Source organism: Nerophis ophidion, linkage group LG14 (genome assembly GCF_033978795.1).
Source record: "Nerophis ophidion isolate RoL-2023_Sa linkage group LG14, RoL_Noph_v1.0, whole genome shotgun sequence".
Taxonomy (NCBI): Eukaryota; Metazoa; Chordata; class Actinopteri; order Syngnathiformes; family Syngnathidae; genus Nerophis; species Nerophis ophidion.
In genome coordinates, this window is record NC_084624.1 from 29,159,302 (window position 1) to 29,182,702 (window position 23,401).

General features: G+C 38.2%; 1 protein-coding gene across 2 annotated transcripts in view; it reads right to left on the reverse strand.

Moving 5' to 3' along the window:
• LOC133568420 (5'-AMP-activated protein kinase subunit gamma-2-like) overlaps positions 1-20,469 on the reverse strand; it is a 90,572-nt gene extending 70,103 nt beyond the window's left edge. The window contains exons 1-3 of one of the 2 annotated variants that reach the window (XR_009809601.1): positions 20,294-20,469; positions 9,204-9,266; positions 1,936-2,185 (exon numbers count right to left, since the gene is read on the reverse strand). Coding sequence is in view for 1 of the 2 variants with exons in the window: in XM_061920325.1 (XP_061776309.1) it covers positions 1,936-2,185; positions 9,204-9,266; positions 20,294-20,377 (397 nt within the window). In the remaining variant the exon portion in view is untranslated. The remainder of the gene's footprint in view (positions 1-1,935; positions 2,186-9,203; positions 9,267-20,293) is intronic. The other variant, XM_061920325.1, reaches the window with a different exon arrangement.
• Positions 20,470-23,401: the final 2,932 nt, after the last annotated feature.

The following is a 23,401-nucleotide window of genomic DNA, read 5'->3' on the forward strand; positions in this document are numbered from 1 at the left end:
ACGTATACACATACATGCTTGCTTACTTACTTGCTTATGTTGTCCATCGAGTCCGATGACATCATCACATACATACGTATACACATGCATACATACGTATACACATGCATATGTATACACATGCATGCATACATGTATACACATATGTATGTATGTATACACATTGTATATACGTATACATATACACACACACACACACACGCACCCGCACACACCTTTCTGAGTTGCCACCTTACCACACACACACTCCTTCCTTAGCTGCCACTTTATCGTGGTAGAGTAGTTTGCGTCTCCAAATGATCCTAGGAGCTATGTCGTCCGGGGGCTTCTATGCCCCCTGGTAGGGTCTCCCAAGACAAACAGGTCCTAGGTGAGGGATCAGACAAAGAGCAGCTCAAAGACCTTTCTGAAAAGTACAACTCAAGGCCCTTGAGGTCCCTCGGCCGGACGCGGGTCACCAGGTCACCCCTCCAGGGCCAGGCTCGGAGGTGGGGCACGATATAGAGCGCCTGGTGGCTGGGCCTGTCCCCATGAGGCCCCATGCAGACGCTGTACGATCCGTGGTGGTGAACAAGGAGCTGAGCCGGAAGGCAAAGCTCTCAATTTACCGGTTGATCTACGTTCCCATCCTCACCTGTCGTCATGAGCTTTGGGTTATGACCGACAGGACAAAATCACGGGTACAAGCGGCCGAAATATTTTCCTCCACTGGGTGGCCGGTCTCTCCCTTAGAGATAGGCTGAGAAGCTCTGTCATCCGGGTGGAGCTCAAAATAAAGCCGCTGCTCCTCCACATTGAGAGGAGCCAGATGAGGTGGTTCGGGCATCTGCTCAGGATGCCACCCAAATTCCTCCCGGTTTGGGGCAAGTCCGACCGGTAGGAGGCCAAGGGGAAGACCAAGGACACGTTGGGAAGACCGCGCACACGCACACGCATGCACACACACATTTCCAGTAAATGAACAAGGAGATCGATAACCCATTTTCTACAGTTTGTCCTTCATATTTTTGACAAACAAAATAGAATGACAAATGACACAATATGTTAATGTATATGTCCGCATCCAATTACGAGCCGTTGTTTGCTTACTTCCAAGTTGTCCAGTGTGTTCACTATTTTATTTAATGCCAAAATTGTTATTTGATTGCAGTAAGAAATGCATGTTAAATATATCGTATGATTTTTTGTTAAAATAAAGCCACTAATGACATTTTGTTTGTGGTCCCTTTTTTTGTGAAAAGTTACGAATTACAGTTTGATACCGGTACCAAAATATTGGTATCGGGACAACCCTTTTCCACTGTAGCACGGAAAATTCCCACCCGATTGATGTTTGTTTACAATGAGCTCAGGGCAAGTTTACGACAAAAGTAGGAGAAAAGAAACACTTGATATAATCACCTTCAGCATCAAACAAGAAATCTTGTTTCATTGAATATTCTTTTTTTTCTAAATTACTTAGCGTAGAAAAATTTCTAATGTGATTAGGTTTATCGGTAAGACTTCATAATTACTTACATAAACGCGATAATTATCAGTCTGATATTCATCATGCAACCCTATTAATTACAGAAAGCTCGGATGCAGGTGTTTTTTTCTTTGAAAAAAATAAAAATAAAATGGAAGTATTTTACCGGCCTTGAAAATGAAATATATCAAAATGGCCACCACATCATTTGATTTTTCAATGTGCGATCCTCAGTGGAAAAAGTTTGGGCATCCCTGCTTTAAGGTTTTACATTACATAGGCAATATACTTCTTTTTACACTTCCACAATTTTGTGAAACATGAATAATGGTTTCCTGATGGTGAATAATTTGCTTGGAAAGCGTCACAGAAACAACCGTGCTTACCTTACTGAGTGTATTTAAAATACTGATAGTAAATGCTCATAAAGGGGGTTGGATAGTGCAAAAGTATACATTTTTCCTTACCTCTGCGGGCTCTGGTAAATATTTTGATGCTTGAAGGGCTTGTGTTGGATGAGGAGCGGAAGATGCCACTGAAGCTGAGGCGGCGGGGGGATTTGGGTGGGGATTCCTGGTAACAGGGATACGGGAAGATGGTTTTGGGTGAACCCGAGGTGGACTTGGACTGCACTGGCGCCGACTGCGGACATGGCCGCGCGCTCCTCACAGCAGCCTCTCCCCTGGCAGGGCTGGCAGAACGTGTGCAACGGTCTCCCTGTGAGACGATGGAGGAAGGATGCAGTTTTATTTTACTGCACTAGAGGGTTCATGTTAATGAAAAAAGGAGATGCATGGCGAAACACCAGAAGAGGATTGCACTCTCAATGGAACTTCTCCTTTTTGTGTCTGACATGCAATGTGAGCTTAAATAATCAGCAGTGGTTCCCATGCGTTGATAATTTGATTGTTCAGGATATACAGTATGTGCTGCCATCTCCTGGCAATGAAGTTCCTACAAAACATTGACTACATTATTAATATTAGCCAGCTGGTTTCACAGCAACAGGCAGCCACACTGGCCTAGTAACTGTACAGTTAACAATCAGTATTCAATTCCGAGTTTGGTGACTATATGCATGTAATTAGAAATGTATTTGCCGTTTTGAGTAAATATTTTTTGGGTTAAAATCTTATTTTTTTACTTATTTGCACGTTAAAATTAACGCAATGCTAGTTTTTTTATCCTGTCAATGGGATTGTCCATTGTATGTTAGCATTAAGCTAACGGCATAAGAGAAAACCTTTATCTGAATGGTTGCACAATATGATTTGCTTGAGTGCCTGGACAGGACTGAACAAATAAATAAACAATATAAATAAAATAAACTAGGGGTGTACAATGTGCAGCATGTGTTACATAGTAGTAATAAAATTATCAGCAACAATTGAAAAATACAGCAAAGCAATATGATGTAACAAGAATAGGAAATGTCAATACTAATAACAAATTTGTTTTTACAGTTTTTTTTTTTGCTTTAAAAAATACATCTGCCAGAATCCATTATGCAAATTATGCGATGACATAATTTTACACCTTCCTGACCACATCCACACCACTGGCCAGGCCCCCGCCACCACAATTGATTGCGGGTCTGTGGGAAAAACTGTGAGTTGAAGTATCATTATGCCCGTCTGCTGTTAAAGTTCCACACAACTGTCATTAAAGTTGATGAGTGTGTTTGTTACTTAGACGTGTGAGGCAGTGGTTCTCAACCTTTTTTCAGTGATGTACCCCCTGTGAACATTTTTTAATTCAAGTTCCCCCTAATCAGAGCAAAGCATTTTTGGTTGAAAAAAAGAGATAAAGAAGTAAAATACAGCACTAAGTCATCAGTTTCTGATTTATTAAATTGTATAACATTGCAAAATATTGCCCATTTGTAGAGGTCTTTCTTGAACTATTTGGAAAAAAAGATATAAAAATAACTACAAATTTTTGGAAAATAATCAAGTGATTCAATTATGAGTAAAGATTTCTACACATAGAAATAATCATCAACTTAAAGTGCCCTCTTTGGGGATTGTAGTAAAGATCCATCTGGATTCATGAACTTAATTCTAAACATTTCTTCACAAAAAGAGAAATCTTTAACATCAATATTTATGGAACATGTCCACACAAAATCTAGCTGTCAATACTGAATATTGTATTGTTGCATTTCTTTTCACAGTTTATAAACTTACATTCATATTTTGTTGAAGTATTATTCAATAAAAATATTTATAAAGGCCTTTTGAATTGTTGCTATTTTTAGAATATTTTTTTTTAAATCTCACCTTACCCCTTGGCATACTTTCAAGTACCCCCAGGGGTACGCGTACCCCCATTTGAGAACCACTGGTGTGAGGTAACGACCAGAAAGTCATTAACCAAGTGCACATGAATCATATTGTCACTTTTTTAACAACATTGTCTATTTTGGAGTGTAAAGTAGGAGGTTGTATAATTGTTGTAGATTAAAAAAATATATGTTTTGCATATACTTAGGTTTTTTTGTTGTTGATTTCATCAAGAAAATGTGGTCCACGACATTTAATTTTTTTTTTTTGTAAAGCTGGCACCTACAGGACAGGTGTTTATTTTTTCCATTTGCAATTGTTCGAATTTATAACCCTGGCTACACATTTTTTTTTCCATTTATGGCGCGACATGAGGAGACAATGGTAAAATAACGTGTACAGGATACTGTATTTCCTCAAATTGTGGCCCCTACTCAACAGCCTCACACTGGACCTGACAAATCAATTCATCCCTGATTGAAATAAACAGTGACAGCATCTTTGACTAAGTCTTTCTGTGGTATCACATGCCGACTGAATGACAAATGCTGCGCTGATATCAAAGCATAGCAGACGCACAGATTAGCCTCCTCTGCACCACAACAGCAAATCTTTTAACCATTTGTGTGGCCTTGACTAGTGTAGACATTCAATGGTGGCATGACTCAATTGTATGGAGGTTTTTTTGTGTCTCTATTACGAAAGCTTTTTTTTCTTAAACTCTGAATTTATGTAACTGAATTTTTGTGAACAGATTTTTCTTTTTTACATCAAATTATGCTGACAATTCCATTGAAATTTAACTGTGATTTCAAAATTCAGCGTAAAAAATTCAGTCGAAAAATTAGCTGCTTCAAAAAGCAAGACTCACTGCCTGTAAAATAAGGCTGAAGCAATCGATCCTGTCTCAGAAACAGCCGATGAGGTGTCAAGCTTGAAGTCACGTGACACCGGCCTTGCAAAACAGCATTTAAAGAAGCAGTTAACTGTGCTACTTGGGCATAATACAGAAAATAATTAACATTTCAATGCAGCCCGCTAGATGTTTTCAAACTTTAAAATGATTCCAATGGTTTAGAATCTGCACTTTTGAGTGTCGTACGAGTCATGGTAGGCAGTTAAACTGACTGCGATACACAATATGACGAGCAGATGGTGCTGGATAATGAATACATTTTTTGATGGTAAGCTCGTTGTTAACAAGACAAAATTTGATTAATAATAGATTAACCAAACACTACAGTAACCATAGGAAGCGCTGCTTCATGCAGACTAGGGACGGTGCAGCAACAAGCCAGAACAGTGATATGATATCCAATAAGTGGATGTTTTTTGTAATATTGCCTTTATTTTTAGCTGTGTTTGTTGCATATTTGTTGCTCTTTCTTGAATATTAAATATGTTGATCAAGGAGGTGGTCTGCAGTAGCGGAGCAACGTTCATATATTCTCAATATTCAGTGTTTTATTGTTCATAGTTATTGGTGCCACATTCTATATTTTATGTGCATTCCGATTGTCATATAATAAAAAATATATAATGTATTCTGTTTTTAAGATGATCTATTTAGTTTTTAACTGAAAAAGATACCCAGACTCTACATGAAAATTTATAAAGTGGGATTTAAAATAGGGCTTCACGGTGGAAGAGTGGTTAGTGCATCTGCCTCACAATATGAATGTAATGAGTAGTCAGGGTTTAATCCCGCGCTCGGGATCTTTCTGTGTGGAGTTTGCATGTCCTCCCCGTGAATGCGTCAGTTCCCTCCGGGTACTCCCGCTTCCAAAGACATGCACCTGGGGGATAGGTTGACTGGCAACACTAAATGGGCCCTAGTGTGTGAATGTGAGTGTGAATGTTGTCTGTCTATCTGTGTTGGCCCTGCGATGAGGTGGAGACTTGTCCAGGGTGTACCCCGCCTTCCACCCGATTGTAGCCGCGCCCCCCGCGACTTCAAAGGGAATAAGCGGTAGAAAATGGATGGATGGATGGATGGATGGATTTACAATACTCACTATGAACAATAAAACACTGAATATTGAAAAAATATGAACGTTGCTCATCAATTGCAGAACACCTCCTTGATTGGCATCTTTTATAATTGAGCAAGTGCAACAAAAATGCAACATAAATGCAAAGGGTAAAACATCCACATATTTGATATAGTATCATTATTCTGCATAACTTTGCTGTAGAACCCTGCCTACGTCTGACACTCGCTGCTCCATAAACAGGCCCCGCCCACTCTGCTCCACTCTGTTCATGCTTTGTCTGCATGAAGCAGAGCTTTGTGTGTCACTCAAAAGGTGCAGATTCTAACCATTGGAATCATTTCTATAGTTTGAAAATATTCAGCGGGCCGCATTGAAATGTTATTTATGTTGTATTATGTCCAGGCAGAAAATTAACGGCTTTTTTATGCAGTTTTGCAAGACCAGTGTCACGTAACTTCAAACTTGACCCCTCATTGGCTGGTTCTGAGACAGTATTGATTTTTTCAGTCTTAAATATACCGGAAATAAGTCTTGCTTTTTGAAGCAGAGACATTTTCAACTATTTTTACGCTGAATTTTTTCTGCAATGGATTTTTTTTTTACACTGAATTTTTATACACTGAATTTTATAACACTGAAACTTTAAAACACTGATTTTTTTCAAATGAAATTGTGAGCATAATTTGATGTAAAAACAAACTCTGTTCACAAAATTCAAACGCAAAAAATTCAGTTGCATAAATTCGGTGTCAAAAAATATTTTGTGACAAAGGCACAAATTAACCTCCATACAATCGCCTCATCTCGACAAGATGCCTATTATCTGCAGTTGAGTCTCCACCGTTTAAAGAAATACAGTAATAATCACAAGCACACAAGATGTAAACAGATAATGTTTTGTCTAGTCTTCTCACCAGAACACTATTTGCTTAAAGCTGCTCCAGTCTCCGCTCACACATTTAAACCAATCATGTGCCAAATCTTAGCCAAAGAAAGCACACACCCTTAGAACGCTCACTCAGGGCCAGTGGGCAGACTTGCAAGAAATGCAAACAGGATATGTTTAAAAAAAATACAGACAGGAGAAGTGTGCACATATTTTAGCGATAAAGCCACCTGCTGATGAATGAGGTTAAGGAGGATTGTCCAGACTGACAACAACTAAGGTAGATAGTAGAGAGTAGGCTGTGTTGTTTTACAATTATCTGTATGTAGGCTTGCTATGCACGCATGGTATTTGGTTACAGTGGCTCTGACAAAGACCTCGGGAGAAACAACGACACAAATATACAGACTAGAATGAGATGGAAAATAAAAGAAACGTCCTTTTTATAAAGCAAACAAATGGCTATTAGAGTGGACACTTCTCATTCTAATGAAGACGTAACATTTTTGTGTTGATTCAAAAGTGTCTGTGAAAAATAGGTCACCAAAAAAAACAAGATACCAAAATGTGTTCTTTGTGAAGGTAACATAGAAGGTTAAAAGTGATAATAGAGAGAAATTGTGAGGATGATGATAAGCTGCTGGCTGCAATATGGTTTGAGCAAGAAGATGTCAACAATAGTGAATAAGAGGAGAACGGAATGTTACCTGGTTAATGTGAAGAGACTTGTCACCAAGGCACACACAGAACCCATCCCTCTGCACATTTGCATTCATGTCCGCCAAATGTCATTAAAAATACTGTATGGTTGAATCAAGTATTTGTTGTTTAAGTCTACTGTATGAATTGAATTTTACTTGTTTAAAAAGTCGCCTTTGTTTTCTGTTCCATATGGAAGGACATGTAATTTTACTGTATTTTAATTCTATTTAGTCTTACTATACAGCGGTTAACTTATCTTTATGCATTCGTGTTAAAGAAAGTAAAATAATAGGGCCAAACAAAGTATTCTAACTTCAGCTTTCTATTTTTGCACTGTACAGTGTACATCACATGCTGTCAAAGGGTCATTTTATGTGAGCCTGGTTTTACTCTACCTTTTTATATACAGCACTTCACTTATTTTTCCAATTGTATGTTGTTTAGGAATGTGGAAAAAGAAAAGTAATTCACAATGTTGAGACACGTCTGTCTTTGTATTGAGTACGTCAAAGTAGAGCTGCAGCTGTTGATTATTTCAGTAATCAAGTAATCTACTGTTTGATTAAGAGAGTAATCGAATAAAACACACTTTATAACCTCAATGTATTTTGGGGGAAACAGTTTAAATAAAACATAATTTTCAGGGGAACCTTATTACTTCTTATATATGCACATATCATTTAAGGTGTATTACTTGTGTTAAAAAATAAGTAAAAAATAAAAATAAATAAAAAATTGTGTAGCCTAAAACCAGGGAATAAATAATCAAACTAAACAAAAAATATGACAAAAAGTATGCTAATTAGGTGATAATGTATTAATAAATGTAAAATATATATTTTTAAAAAAGGTATTACTTGAAAAAGCAGTGTTTGATTTTTATAAAAACAATTCGTTAGCATTAAAATACTAACTGTATGTAGATGCTAACATGTCCTTATATGTGTTTGAATAAATCTTTTTTTTTTAATAAATGATTTGTTAATTGTTATGCAAGTCGAACATATAAGACAGTGTTAGCTGCCAAAATATACTTTAACAATATTTCTGGTGGTTTGCTTATCTTCAGTAGCATTGTGGTTAGAGTGTCCGCCCTGAGATCGGTAGGTCGTGAGTTCAAAACCCGGCCGAGTCATACCAAAGACTGTAAAAATGGGACCCATGAAGCATGAAACTCAGCATCAAGGATTGGAATTGTGGGTTTAATCACCAAAAAATGATTCCCGGGCATGGCCACCGCTGCTGCTCACTGCTCCCTTCACCTCCCAGGGGGTGATCAAGGGTGATGGGTCAAATGCAGAGAGAAATTTCACCACACCTAGTGTGTGTGTGACAATTATTGGCGCTTTAAGTGTGAAGGGTACTTTCTGATAATGTGCTACGATATCAATGTAGTGCTATTGTGAAATAGCAGCTTCATTTGGCAGAGCAAACATTTCACCACAAGGTATGTCTTTTTCATCTTTAAATGATTGCAAAACCTTTGACAGCTTCTCTTTTCTTTGGGCCCTTTGTTCTCTTTCTCCCACTTTGAGCATCTCTCTTGGCAAACCACTGCTGCCACACACATGCACACAGACAAGTAAATATACAACAGTTACCACATGTTTATACTTACATGGCAGTCAAATAATGTGACTAAAAAGAGGGCCTCGACACTTAAAACGTTTTATGACAGTTTGATAATGAAACAGATTTTACTTTATATTTTTTCTATATGGGGAAAATAGTGACCCTTTTTTTAACCTTTATAGAAAGCCAGTTTCTGTAAAACTTGGCTGAATTGTGTCATTTAGCTTCATGCATTTATCATTGACAAACGACCTGGTGATGGAAGTTCAGGAAGGTGGAGAAATGCAAAAAGTCTTTACCGTCTTTGAGCTTTTAGTTGAGCAACTCGTTTCCACTTGGGGAGAAGTAAATGCTGCAAAGTCCTGCAAAGAAACAGTAAACAACGTTTGATGGAACAAGCAGGTTTAATAGGTACTACTGCTTTACACAGGAAAGAAACAGCTGTAAACTCATCGCTTCCTTGTACCAACACACGTTCCACATTGTCAAACAGTGCCAAAAGTTTTGCACAACACTAAATTACATAATTAAGGAACTACTATTGTACACTCATAGGCTCCAGTGCACCTGTGACACTAAGGGGGACAAGTGGTATATAAGATAGATGGATGCTGTGCCATCATACACTTAAAGGGGAACATTATCACCAAACCTATGCAAGCGTCAAATACCTTGATGTTGCAGAAAAAAGACCATGTATTTTTTTAACCGATTTCCGAACTCTAAATGGGTGAATTTTGGCATATTAAACGCCTTTCTGTTTATCGGTCTTTTAGCGATGACGTCAGAACGTGACGTCACCAAGGTAACACACCCGCCATATTCATTTTCACATTACAAACACCGGGTCTCAGCTCTGTTATTTTCCGTTTTTTCGACTATTTTTTGGAACCTTGGAGACATCATGCCTCGTCGGTGTGTTGTCGGAGGGTGTAACAACACTAACAGGGAGGGATTCAAGTTACGCCACTGGCAATAAATCTTCCGCCAGACCCCCATTGAATTTGCCTAGTTTATTTGCCGAGTGTCTGCCGGCGATGCTAAGACAGACATGGCACAGAGATGTATGGATAACCTGCGGATGCATTTGCAACGATTAAGTCAACGAAATCACAAAGGTGAGTTTTGTTGATGTTGTTGACTTATGTGCTAATCAAACATATTTGGTCACGGCATGACTGGCAGCTAATCGATGCTAACATGCTACATTAATCGATGCTAACATGCTATTTACGCTAGCTGTATGTACATTTAAAACTAGATACCCATTTTAATGCGAAACAAACACTTACCAACCGACGGATTTAAGTTGCTCCAGTGTCACAAGATGCAAAAGTCCTGAAAGTTTGGTCCGCACATTTTACCGGCGATGCTAATAAGGCAGCCATGCCATGGGCCACTTCATTAGGTACACCCACGCTATGACCGAATAGCGTCAATAGCTATTCGCTCAATAGCTTCAATTTTTTCTTCAATTTCGTTTTCGCTATCTGCCTCCATACTCCGACTATCTGTTTCAATACATGCGTAATCTGTTGAATCACTTAAGCCGCTGAAATCCGAGTCTGAATCCGAGCTAATGTCGCTATATCTTGCTGTGGTAACCGCCATGTTGTTTGTATTGGCAGCCCTGTATGACGTCACAGGGAAATGGATAGTGGTTTCAAAGATAGCGAAAATAAGGTACTTCAAAGCTTTATTGAGGGATATTCCGGGACCGGTAAAGTTTTGAAAAAAACTTCAAAAAATACAACAAGCCACTGGGAACTGATTTTTATTGTTTTTAACCCTTTTGAAATTGTGATAATGTTCCTCTTTAACAAAAGTATAAACGCAACACCAATACTCAAATTTTTCCTGAACTGAATATCTAAAATGTTTTTATGTTTACGAAAGGCATACTGTATTTTCTGGACTATAAGGCGCACTTAAAATCCTTTTTGTTCCTCAAAACTCGACAGTGCGCCGAATGTACGGAATAATTCTGGTTTTGCTTACAGACCTCGAAGCAATTTCATTTAGTACATGGTGTAATTACAACTGTGAGCAGTAGATGGCAGTCGCACATAAGAGATATGTGTAGACTGCAATATGATGGCAATATGACTCAAGTAAACAGCCCCAACATTGTATATGTTCCATTGAAAATATAGAACATTACACACGGCGGTCAAAAACCTATCGAAATGTTTCAGTACGACTGTGGTAAACTGTGATGCCGCACCGCTTGATGGATTATTGGCGCATTAAACATACAAGTATTATTCTGGTGTGTGTGTGTGTGTGTGTGTGTGTGTGTGTAAAGTAGGACATAATCTGTTTTTTTTGTTTTGCAATATAAATATTAAAACAATCAAAAATAGACCATTCATCGGCAGTGCGTTTTATAATCTGGTGCGCCCTATGGTCTGGAAAATACTGTATTTCCCTCAACAATTGTTGACTAACCAGTCTAAATCTGTGTTAGTGAGCACCTTTTCCTTTGCCGAGATTATCTCAGATGAGATAATCTCAGACAGCATAAATATCGCACAATTTTTTCTTAAAATGGCCACTATAAAAGGCCACTCCAGCATGTGCAGCTTTATAACACAGCACATTGTCCACCAGAGCTTCTTTGCCTGTAAACTGAATGCTCCGAAAATGGACCCCTCGTAAAAAAGGCATTTTGTGTCAGTGGGAATCAATGAGCACAGTACAATTCGATTACAATTAAGATTCGATTAAAATTTGATTATTGATGCATCTTTAATTTAAATAGTTGCAAGAAAAAGTATGTAAACCCTTTGAGATTACTTAGATTTCTGCATAAATTGGTCATAAAATGTGTTTTGATCTTCATCGAAGCCACAACAATAGACAAACAGTCTGTTTAATCTAACACTGCACATATTTTTATTGAAGACAACAGTGTAGGGTGGAAAAAGTATGAACCCAGAGGATAATGACTTCTCTAAGAGCTGATTGGAGCCAGGACTCAGACAACATGGAGTCTAATCAATGTGACGAGATCATGTGTTGGTTAAAGCTGCCCTGTCCTATAAAAAACACACACGTGATAAGTGATGTGAACCATGCCTCGGTCAAAAGATCTACGATCAAGGATTGTTAACTTGCATAAAGCTTGAAAGGGTTACAAAAGTCTTGATGTCCATGTGTCAACGCTAAGAGACTTTCTACAGATGGAGAAAGTTCAGCACTGTGGCTACTCTCTCTTGGCGTGGTCCACCTGTAAAGATGACTGTGAGAGCACAGCTCAGTTAGGTGATGAAGAATCCAAGAGTGTTAGCTAAAGACTTACAGAAATTTCTGGCACATGCTGACATTGTTGACTAATCTACAATATGTAAAACATTGAACAAGAATGGAGTTCATGGGAGGACACATCAGATGAAGCCACTGCTGTCCAAAAAGAGCACCTGGATGTTCCATTGCACTACTTACAAAATATTCTGTGGACAGATGAGACCAAAATGGAGTTGTTTGGAAGGAACACACAAGGCTATATGTGTGGAGGAAAAAAGGCATGGCACACCAACATTAAAAACTCACAACTGTGAAATATGGTGAAGGTGGCATCATGGTTTGGGGCTGCTTACTGCCTGGAGGGATTGCTTTCATCGATGGAAAAATTAATTCCTAGGTTTATCAAAACATTTTGCAGCAAAACTTAAGACCATATGTCCGCCAACTAAAGCTCAACAGAGGATGGGTAACCCAACAGGCCAACGACCCCAAGCATAGAAGTAAATCATCCATCCATCATCCATCATCTTCCGCTTATCCGAGGTCGGGTCGCGGGGGCAACAGCCTAAGCAGGGAAACCCAGACTTCCCTCTCCCCAGCCACTTCGTCTAGCTCTTCCCGGGGGATCCCGAGGCGTTCCCAGGCCAGCCGGGAGACGTAGTCTTCCCAACGTGTCCTGGGTCTTCCCCGTGGCCTCCTACCGGTTGGACGTGCCCTAAACACCTCCCTAGGGAGGCGTTCGGGTGGCATCCTGACCAGATGCCCGAACCACCTCATCTGGCTCCTCTCGATGTGAAGGAGCAGCGGCTTTACTTTGAGTCCCTCCCGGATGGCAGAGCTTCTCACCCTATCTCTAAGGGAGAGCCCCGCCACACGGCGGAGGAAACTCATTTCGGCCGCTTGTACCCGTGATCTTATCCTTTCGGTCATGACACAAAGCTCATGACCATAGGTGAGGATGGGTAAAAGTAAATCAACAGAGGAAAATACGCCTTCTGGGGTGGCCCAGTCAGAGTCCTGACCTTAACTCGATTGAAATTCTTTGGCATAGAATAGAATAGAATAGAATAGAATAGAATAGAATAGAATAGAATGGACTTTGTCATTATATATGCATATAACAAGATTAAGGACTCCAACATAAGGTGCGGTAGTGGGAATAAATATGGGATAAAAATAAATTACACAAGCGGTAATAAAGATAAAACTAAAAATTGAAATAAATAGACGACTATCCAATGAAAATAATGAGCAATCCTGTACAATATACAAAACAATATACAAAATACTGTGCAATATACAGAACAAGACAAGAGTACCAGAGTGATAACAATCAGTGTCGGATGTATTGCACTCGAAGGGTAATATTACACAGTAGGGTATTAGGGTAGGATATTATATAGGGGTGAAATATTTATTATAAGTTAGAGTTCAAGATGGTGACAGCTCTAGGAAAGGAGCTGTCATAAGCATGACCTCAAGAGAACGATTCACAGCAGACATCCCAAGAATATTGCTGCACTGAAACAGTTTCGTGAAGAATGGTCCAAAATGACTCTTTACCGTTGTGCAGGTCTAATCTGCAACTACAGGAAACGTTTGGTTTAGGTAATTGCTGCCGAAGGAGGGTCAACCAGTTATTAAATCAAAGGGTTCACATACTTTTTCCACCCTGCACTGTGAATGTTTACATGTTGTGTTCGATAAAAAGATAAAAACCTGTATTTTCTTGTGCGGAATTAGTTTAGCACACTGTGTTTGTCTATTGTTGTGATTTTGATGAAGAGCAGAAGACATTTTATCACCAATTTATGCAAAAATCCAAGTAATCCTAAAGGGTTCAGATACTTTTTCACTGCACACAGTACAGGCCAAAGGTTTGGACACACATTCTCATTTAATGGGTTTTCTTTACTTTCATGACTATTTACATTGTAGATTGTCAGTGAAGGCATCAAAACTATGAATGAACACATGTGGAGTTAAGTACTGAACAAAAAAGGGTGAAATAATTGAAAACATGTTTTATTATACATATAGTTATGTATATACAGTACAGTCCAAATGTTTGGACACACCTTCTCATTCAATGGGTTTTCTTTATTTTCATGACAATTTACATTGTAGATTGTCACTGAAGGCATCAAAACTATGAATGAATACATGTGGAGTTATGTACTTAAAGGGTGAAATAACTGAAAACATGTTTTGTATTCTAGTTTCTCGAAAAGCTGCGAATCTTTGGGTGTCCCAACGATTCGATTCAATATCGATTCTTGGGATCACGACTCGATTCAAAATCAATTTTTTTTTCAATACAATACGATTCTCAATTCAAAAACGATTTTTTCCCGATTTAAAAGGATTCTCTATTCATTCAATACATTGGATTTCAGCAGGAATTGCCCCAGTCAGCTGACATGTAAGCGGAGTAGTAGATTTTTGTAAAAAGCTTTTATAATTGTAAAGGACAATGTTTTATCAACTGATTGCAATCATGTAAATTTGTTTTAACTATTAACCGAACCAAAAATAGGACTTATTTTATCTTTGTGAAAATATTGGACACAGTGTGTTGTCAAGCTTATGAGATGCGATGCAAGTGTAAACCATTGTGACAGACACTATTGTTCTTTTTTTTTTTTATATATATAAATGTCTAATGATAATGTCAATGACGGATTTTTAATCACTGCTACGCTGAAATTATAACTAATATTGATACTGTAATTGATAATATTCATTTTTGTTTCACTACTTTTGGTTTGTTCTGTGTCGTGTTTGTGTCTTCTATCAATTGCTCCGTTTATTGCAGTTCTGAGTGTTGCTGGGTCAGGTTTGGTTTTGGAATTGGATTGCATTGTTATGGTATTGCTGTGTATTGTTTTGTTGGATTGATATAAAAAAAATGTAAAAAGTCGATTTAAAAAAAATTACAATCGATTCTGAATTGCACAACGTGAGAATCGCGATGTAAATTCGAATCGATTTTTCCCCACACCCCTAATAGCTGCCCTTTGCTCTGATTACTGTTTCGCACACTCTTGGCATTCTCTCGATGAACTTCAAGAGGTAGTCACCTGAAATTGTTTTCACTTCACAGGTGTGCCTTATCAGGGTTGATTAGTGGAATTTCTTGCTTTATCAATGGGGTTGGGACCATCAGTTGTGTTGTGAATGAGAACGTGTGTCCAAACCTTTGGCCTGTACTAAATATTTTTATATATACAGTATATACACATATACTTACATACATACACATGTTATGATACATTATTTGGCATACATATTATTTGGCATACATATATATATATACGGTAAATTATTTCAAAATTGGTTACAAAAGTTCTTAATTTGGCTGCTGACATATTGCATAATTTATGGTTTTATAATTTTTTCAAAAAATATTATTAATCCACTCACTAATTTACTGTTAATATTTGGGTACTTTATTTTGTAACATGGTTCTACATTTCTATTAGAATATAATAAGTATTTTTGTCTTCTTTTGCACGGACACTTGACATTAGTTTTGGGCCATAATTCAAATGTGTGTACCGATCCAATACCAAGTAGTTATACACAGGCTGTATTGGCCAAACCAGTGTTCATATTTAAAATTTTCAGGTTCATTAAATTATTGATCGCAAATGTGATCTGAAAGTATCAATGAATAGTTAAATTATTTATTTATTCTCTTTATTAAACACACAATTAATAAAGTCACTTGTGCAAAATAATAATCGTTCTTCTTTCCTTGAGTTGGGGATGCCTTTGTCTGCTTGACGCTGTCAAATTTGCAGGACACGGACAGAAAGTGTCACCAAAATGCATTGTCACGATATGACGACAGTATTAAAAGTTGTATTGTCAGCCAAAACTATATCATTTCCTAGATCACCTGTAGCAACATAAATGAGCGCCTGACAAAATCCAACTCTGACCTTGCCAAAAATGCATGTGACCTACTGTCAGGGCACAGGGGAAAATTGTGTTGAAAGGAGGAACAGTTTTAAAGTACTTATTTGTCAAATTAATTGATTGAAACTTTTATTAGTAGATTGCACAGTTCAGTACATATTCCGTGCAATTGACCACTAAATGGTAACTCCCGAATAAGTTTTTCAACGTATTAAAGTCGGGGTTCACGTTAATCAATTCATCAAATACATCAAAGATACTGAAAAAAGAATATGACATAATCTCGACTGCAAGACAAATGAAAGAAACATGCAAAGACTGATGCAGTCTGATGGAACAAAGCATTCCACAAAGAACTACAATAACACTGCAATAATGACACATTGCAACACTGCTGTCTTTTAAAATGTAGCAACACTGCAGCAACAATACATTTCAATCAGGTGGCATTATTTTATGTAACATGTTCAAAACAAATAATACTCCGCTCATGTACAATATGAAAAAGCATTAAAGCCCTTAAATGTGAAGTTGTTGCTTGACGAAAAACATTATCAGGGAAAAAAGATAGCAGGTGTATGGTTAAAGTCCACAGTGATATCGGGTAAGTTCAAAAGTCTAATAAGGGCAGAAAACCAAAAGGCCAGATATAATAAAACATCTCGCTCTTGGGGATTCCTACATTGCATTGTCCCGTTTAAATAAACAAAAGTTAAATGTGCATTAGGCACACCTGCACATCAATCTAATTCAATCCTACTGCTGACATGTATACTTAATTATACTGGCCGCAGTGGTGTGCAAGTGCACTGCATTTAACTGAGAGGTTGAGTTGAAATGAGCTTGAGTATATTTGGAACATGCATGCATACAACATGATACATCACTATTTCCAGTTTCTCTATTCAACATGTTCAAAAAGGAGTAGGAAGAAGTAGAGCTTATTTAATCATATCCCTTTTCCTTTACATAGCAGTTGCTAAAACTTTTGTTCACTTCCTGTTCTCAATGTATTCACAATTTACTCCATAAGTAATACCAATAAAAATAAATAAATAATAATTGGTGAAGTAAGTTATGTGAGAGTTATGGTGAGATGAGTAAGATTATCTTGAAATTGAATAGATGGATGAGATCAATTCGGAATGTTTATCATAGTTCTGACGGCGTGGCGCAGTTGGCGAGTGGCCGTGCGCAACCCGAGGGTCCCTGGTTCCGTCCCTACCTAGTACCAACCTCGTCACGTCTGTTGTGTCCTTGAGCAAGACACTCTACCCTTGCTCCTGATGGGTGCTGGTTAACGCCTTGCATGGCAGCTCCCTCCATCAGTGTGTGAATGTGTGTGTGAATGGGTAAATGTGGAAGTAGTGTCAAAGCGCTTTGAGTACCTTGAAGGCAGAAAAGCGCTATACACGTACAACCCATTTATCATTTATTACTTTGTAAACACTTCAAGTCCTTGAAGTGGATCATATTAGTACATTGTTTGATTTATTTGCTTTAATACATTCCATAATTTAGCTGATATACTGAAAGTCTTAAGTGTTGTACATGCGTACAAATGTTTTAAATTACATTTTTCTCTAAGATTATATTTCTCCTCTTTTGTTGAGAAGACTTGTTGTATATTCTTTAATGGCAGGATATAGTTCGCTGTTTGCAAATTCCCTATATTGTGGAATTTCAGTATTTTGATTGCATAAGTTAAGGGGTTTATATGTTATCTATATCCAACATTATGTATTATTCTATACCAGTGGTTCTTAACCAGGGTTCGATCGAACCCTAGGGGTTCGGTAAGTCGACCTCAGGGGTTCGGCCGAGGTCAAAACACACCAGACTCTTCGTGTAAATACAAACTTCTCCCTGTTGGCGTATTACGGATACGACAACAGCTGATTGATTTGCAGGTGTGTAATTTGTTGTGAGTTTATGCACTGTCTTAGTTTGGTTGTTAGAACAAGGTTATGTTCATGCATGGTTAATTTTGTGCACCAGTAAAAAAAATATGGTAACACTTTAGTATAGGAACATATTTACCATTAACTAGCTGCTTATTAACATGCAAATTAGTAACATATTAGGCTCTTAAAGGCCTAATGAAATGAGATTTTCTTATTTAAACGGGGATAGCATGTCCATTCTATGTGTCATACTTGATCATTTTGCGATATTGCCATATTTTTGCTGAAAGGATTTAGTAGAGAACATCCACGATAAAGTTCGCAACTGGAGAAAAGCCCTGCCCCTACCGGAAGTCGCAGACGATGACGTCAAATGTTTGATGGCTCCTCACATATTCACATTGTTTCTAATGGGAGCCTCCAACAAAAAGTGCTATTCGAACCGAGAAAACGACAATTTCCCAATTAATTTGAGCGAGGATGAAAGATTTGTGTTTGAGGATATTGATAGCGACGGACTAGGAAAAAAAAATAAAAAATGCGATTGCATTGAGTCGGATTCTGATATTTTTAGACACATTTACTAGGATAATACTGGGAAATCCCTTATTTTTTTATTGTGTTGCTAGTGTTTTAGTGAGTTTAACAGTACCTGATAGTCGGAAGTGTACGTCCACTGGTGTGTTGACGCCAATGTCTCAGGGGAGTCGACGGCAGCTGTACGGACGGCATAAGCTCAGCTGATATCTGGTAAGTGGCGACTTTTTAACCACAATTTTCTCACCGAAACCTGCTGGTTGACATTCGGTCGGGAACCATGTTCGCTTGACCGCGCTCTGATCCATAGTAAAGTTTCAGCTCCAGGAATTTTTAACAAGGAATCACCGTGTGTTTGTGTAGCTAAAGGCTAAAGCTTCCCAACACCATCTTTCTATTGTGACTTTTCCAATATTAATTGAACACATTGCAAAAGATTCAGCAACACAGATCTTCAAAATACTGTGTAATTATGCCGTTAAAGCGGACAACTTTTATCTGTGTGTGTGCGCAGCGCTCATACTTCCTAAAAACCCGTGACGTCACGCGTACACGTCATCATTACACTACGTTTTTAAGGAAAAAGTCCTGGGAAATTTAAAATTGCAATTTAGTAAACTAAAAAGGCTGTGTTGGCATGTGTTGCAATGTTAATATTTCATCATTGATATATAAACTATCAGACTGCGTGGTGGGTAGTAGTGGGTTTAGGCCTTTAACTAGTCATTAGGTACTAATTAATGCCTTATTCGGCATGGCCGTATTAGAACCCTGACCCTAACCAAATAACTAAATTAAGTCTTTATTACTTAGAATATGTTCCATTAGTGGGTTTCATGGTGGCAGAGGGGTTAGTGCGTCTGCCTCACAATACGAAGGTCCTGCAGTCCTGGGTTCAAATCCAGGCTCGGGATCTTTCTGTGTGGAGTTTGCATGTTCTCCCCGTGAATGCGTGGGTTCCCTCCGGGTACTCCGGCTTCCTCCCACTTCCAAAGACATGCACCTGGGGATAGGTTGATTGGCAACACTAAATTGGCCCTAATGTGTGAATGTGAGTGTGAATGTTGTCTATCTGTGTTGGCCCTGCAATTAGGTGGCGACTTGTCCTGGGTGTACCCCGCCTTCCGCCCGATTGTAGCTGAGATGGGCGCCAGCGCCCCCCGTGACCCCAAAAGGGAATAAGCAGTAGAAAATGGATGGATTGATGGATGTTCCCCTAGTGTCCAAATAACTATAAATTAATTATTTACTTAGAATATGTTACCCATACTAAAGTGTTACCTTTGTCTTGAATTTGAAAAAAAAAAATCATTTTATTTTTCACTAAAGAAGGGTTCGGTGAATGCGCATATGAAACTGGTGGGGTTCGGTACCTCCAACAAGGTTAAGAACCACTGTTCTACACCGTTGATGAATTAAGTGTACTTTTCTAGTTAATTCCCCATATTTCTGCACAATAACTAGCGTATATAATATTAGGTGTCCCTAATATTCTGTCCTTCATGTATTAAATATGGCGACCAAAATATTGTTGATGAAAACTTCCTCTCTGAAGCATGACTCAGGTTGTTTGTTTTCTTTAATAAAGTTGGCTGGGCACTCCCTCACACGAATAAAACTGATTTTTAAAAAATGGGGTTAAAATTGTGTCATTTCAAATGTGTGTTTTTAATGTCAGCAAGCGTCACATGCGGTTCACTCTGCAATAACTTCCGGTCCAAAACAAGGCGCAGTAAATAGTCGATGCCAGCGATTAAAAAGCAAATATTAGTCCAACTCACCGGCATATTGATACGCAGACCTCTCTTCCGCTTGGGCAGCTTTTTGGAGCCTCCCTTGCCGGACTCCATCACCGTGCTTCCCATTTTCCCTGCGACTAAAGGGCTGAATCACGGCTGCAGTCTGTCCACAACTAACCTCCTCCTCGCTTTGACAACACTGGTGCCGTGCCTGCCACCAGGAGGTGGGCGGGGCCATAGAGCAGAAAGTGGGCGGGGCCATACACGGAGGCAGGGCACGCGTCGACAAATGGCTTTCGACGGCGTGATGTCTGCAGGCCTTACGGTACTTTCTGATACCCGCTGAGGAAAAAACAACAACTCATAAAGCACACAATAAATCGAGGCACGTTGTCATGAAAATGTAAAACAAATATGTAAGGAAAGTAGGTAAAAAAAAAATTCACCTCACGGTTTTGTTGTGGCGAAACAACAGTTCAATCAATCAATCAATCAATCAATCAATGATTATTTATATAGCCCCAAATCACTAGTGAATTGTATTTATATAGCGCTTTTCTCAAGTGACTCAAAGCGCTTTACATGGTGACACCCAATATCTAAGTTACATTTAAACCAGTGTGGGTGGCACTGGGAGCAGGTGGGTAAAGTGTCTTGCCCAAGGACACAACGGCAGTAACTAGGATGGCACAAGCGGGAATCGAACCTGCAACTCTCAAGTTGCTGGCACGGCCACTCTACCAACCGAGCTATGCAGCCCCACTAGTGTCTCAAAGGGCTGCACAAACCACAACACACACCACAACGACATCCTCGGTAGAGCCCACATAAGGGCAAGGAAAACTCACACCCAGGAATAGAAATGTTTATATAAAAAAAAAACAATCTTTTATTAAACTTCTTGTCATTCGTTTTCTGATATGTTAGCTGTGCATGGAGCAGCATTTCTTTGAAATTGTAGCCTAAAAGATTAAACATTTTAATGTACTATACTTACTATTTATATATATATATTTCTATATTTACTTTATAGAGTGAATTGACCATTTTCTGTTAGTGCCTATTGACAATATTGTTAGTTTAAAAATACAAGGCAATGCATATTTGTAAATATGCATTGCCTAAGCTTAAGCTTAGGCCTGTTGTAGTGGGGCCATAGTGATATCACTGGGATAAAATAGGAAACTAACACTGGTGTTAGTTTCCTATTTTATCCTACTACAGCAGGCATATAAGCTTGTAAGCTTAGACAATGCTACTTTCCCCCAAACCCAACGATTAAAAAGTTATTCGGGAGCGCTCCGTATCTTCCATTGTGTACGGGTGTTTGTCAACATGTGTGCGATGACAGCCTGTGCGCTACCTGTCAGTACAACAGCCAATCAAATTACATCCAGGTTGTTTTCGTCACACAGCATTCAGCCAATCAAATTGCAGGAAAACCAACGAAGAAGAGTTTTCAAACAACAGAAGAATAAGTGAAGAAAATTATGCCATAAAGTGTTTTGTTCGGGTATTAAAACTACGACTTGGTCAACAAAACAGGAATTGCCGTATGCAAAACATGCGGTTGGAAGATTACAGACGGAGACGCATCAATTTACGACTTCATTTGACATTTGAAGTTGCACAAAGAAGAGTACGTTTTGAATGTAAGCTAACGTTTATTGGCTGAGTAACGTGACTTTTATTTGCTGTGTAGTTAAATCAGTGAGGCTGTAAACTCACTGCTAACGTTATAATAATAAACATATTTTAAATAGACGCAGCATGGAGCGCTACTGCCTGTTGCCGCAGACGAGACGCGGGGCCGCCATCTTGGAGTGGTGATTCGCTCCACTCAGTGCAATTCATTTGGAAGGAGCGATGAACTGTCAGCACATTTAATTAATATTAACTCACTGAATACCACTGATATTTACGCGCTTTTTTTGTCATACGTGTAACTATGATAAAGGACACATGTCTTGGCGTGTTCATAATTTGCTTAACAGTAATAGAATATTCTTACATGCTATAAGTGACCAGACGTCTGAGATCAAAACTGGGAATAATAATCCCAGAGAAAGGGGGGAAAAACAGTCAGCTATTTTAAAGTTGAAGAAACAATATGATTAGGTTGTATATACATGCGTATATCCTACATAAACAATGTATGAATACATTAGCTATCTATAAATCTTACGGACCTATAGACCAGTGGTTCTCAAATGGGTGTACTTGAAGGTATGCCAAGGGGTACATGATATTTTTTTTAATATTCTAAAAATAGCAACAATTCAAAATCCTTTATAAATATATTTATTGAAAAATACTTCAACAAAATATGAATGTAAACTGTGAAAAGAAATGCAACAATGCAATATTCAGTGTTGACAGCTAGATTTTTTTGTGGACATGTTCCATAAATATTGATGTTAAAGATTTATTTTTTGTGAAGAAATGTTTAGAATGAAGTTGATGAATCCAGATGGATCTCTATTACAATCCCCAAAGAGGGCACTTTAAGTTGATGATTACTTCTATGTGTAGAAATCTTTATTTATAATTGAATCACTTGTTTATTTTTCAACAAGTTTTTAGTTATATTTACATCTTTTTTTTTTTTTTCAAATAGCTCAAGAAAGACCACTACAATTGTGCAATATTTGCACTGTTATACAGTTTAATAAATCAAAAACTGATGACATAGTGCTGTATTTACTTCTTTATCTCTTTTTTCAACCAAAAATGCTTTGCTCTGATTAGGGGGAACTTGAATTTAAAAAATGTTCACAGGGGGTACATCACTGAAAAAAGGTTGACAACCACTGTTATAGACTGTATCTCTGTTGCTGCAACAGCAGAGAGTTTATTCTCTCTTGACACTTTGTATTGATATTTTCTATTACATTCTTCCTTTAAATGCTCATGTTTACAGTGATTGTTTTATATGTATTTTTCATGTATGTTGCTTTGGATAAAAGTGTCTGCCAAATACTTGATCATATATAAACACCTGAAAGTCTTTATTTCAGCTAAAACCACCAATCTGTTTCACTGGATTCAGAATAAAACCAAATTCTGTCTTACTCAACAAAGTTAGTATTTGAATATTGTTACTTGAAGACTTATCTGTGGTTACAATAAAATGAGAATGCATCATAATCA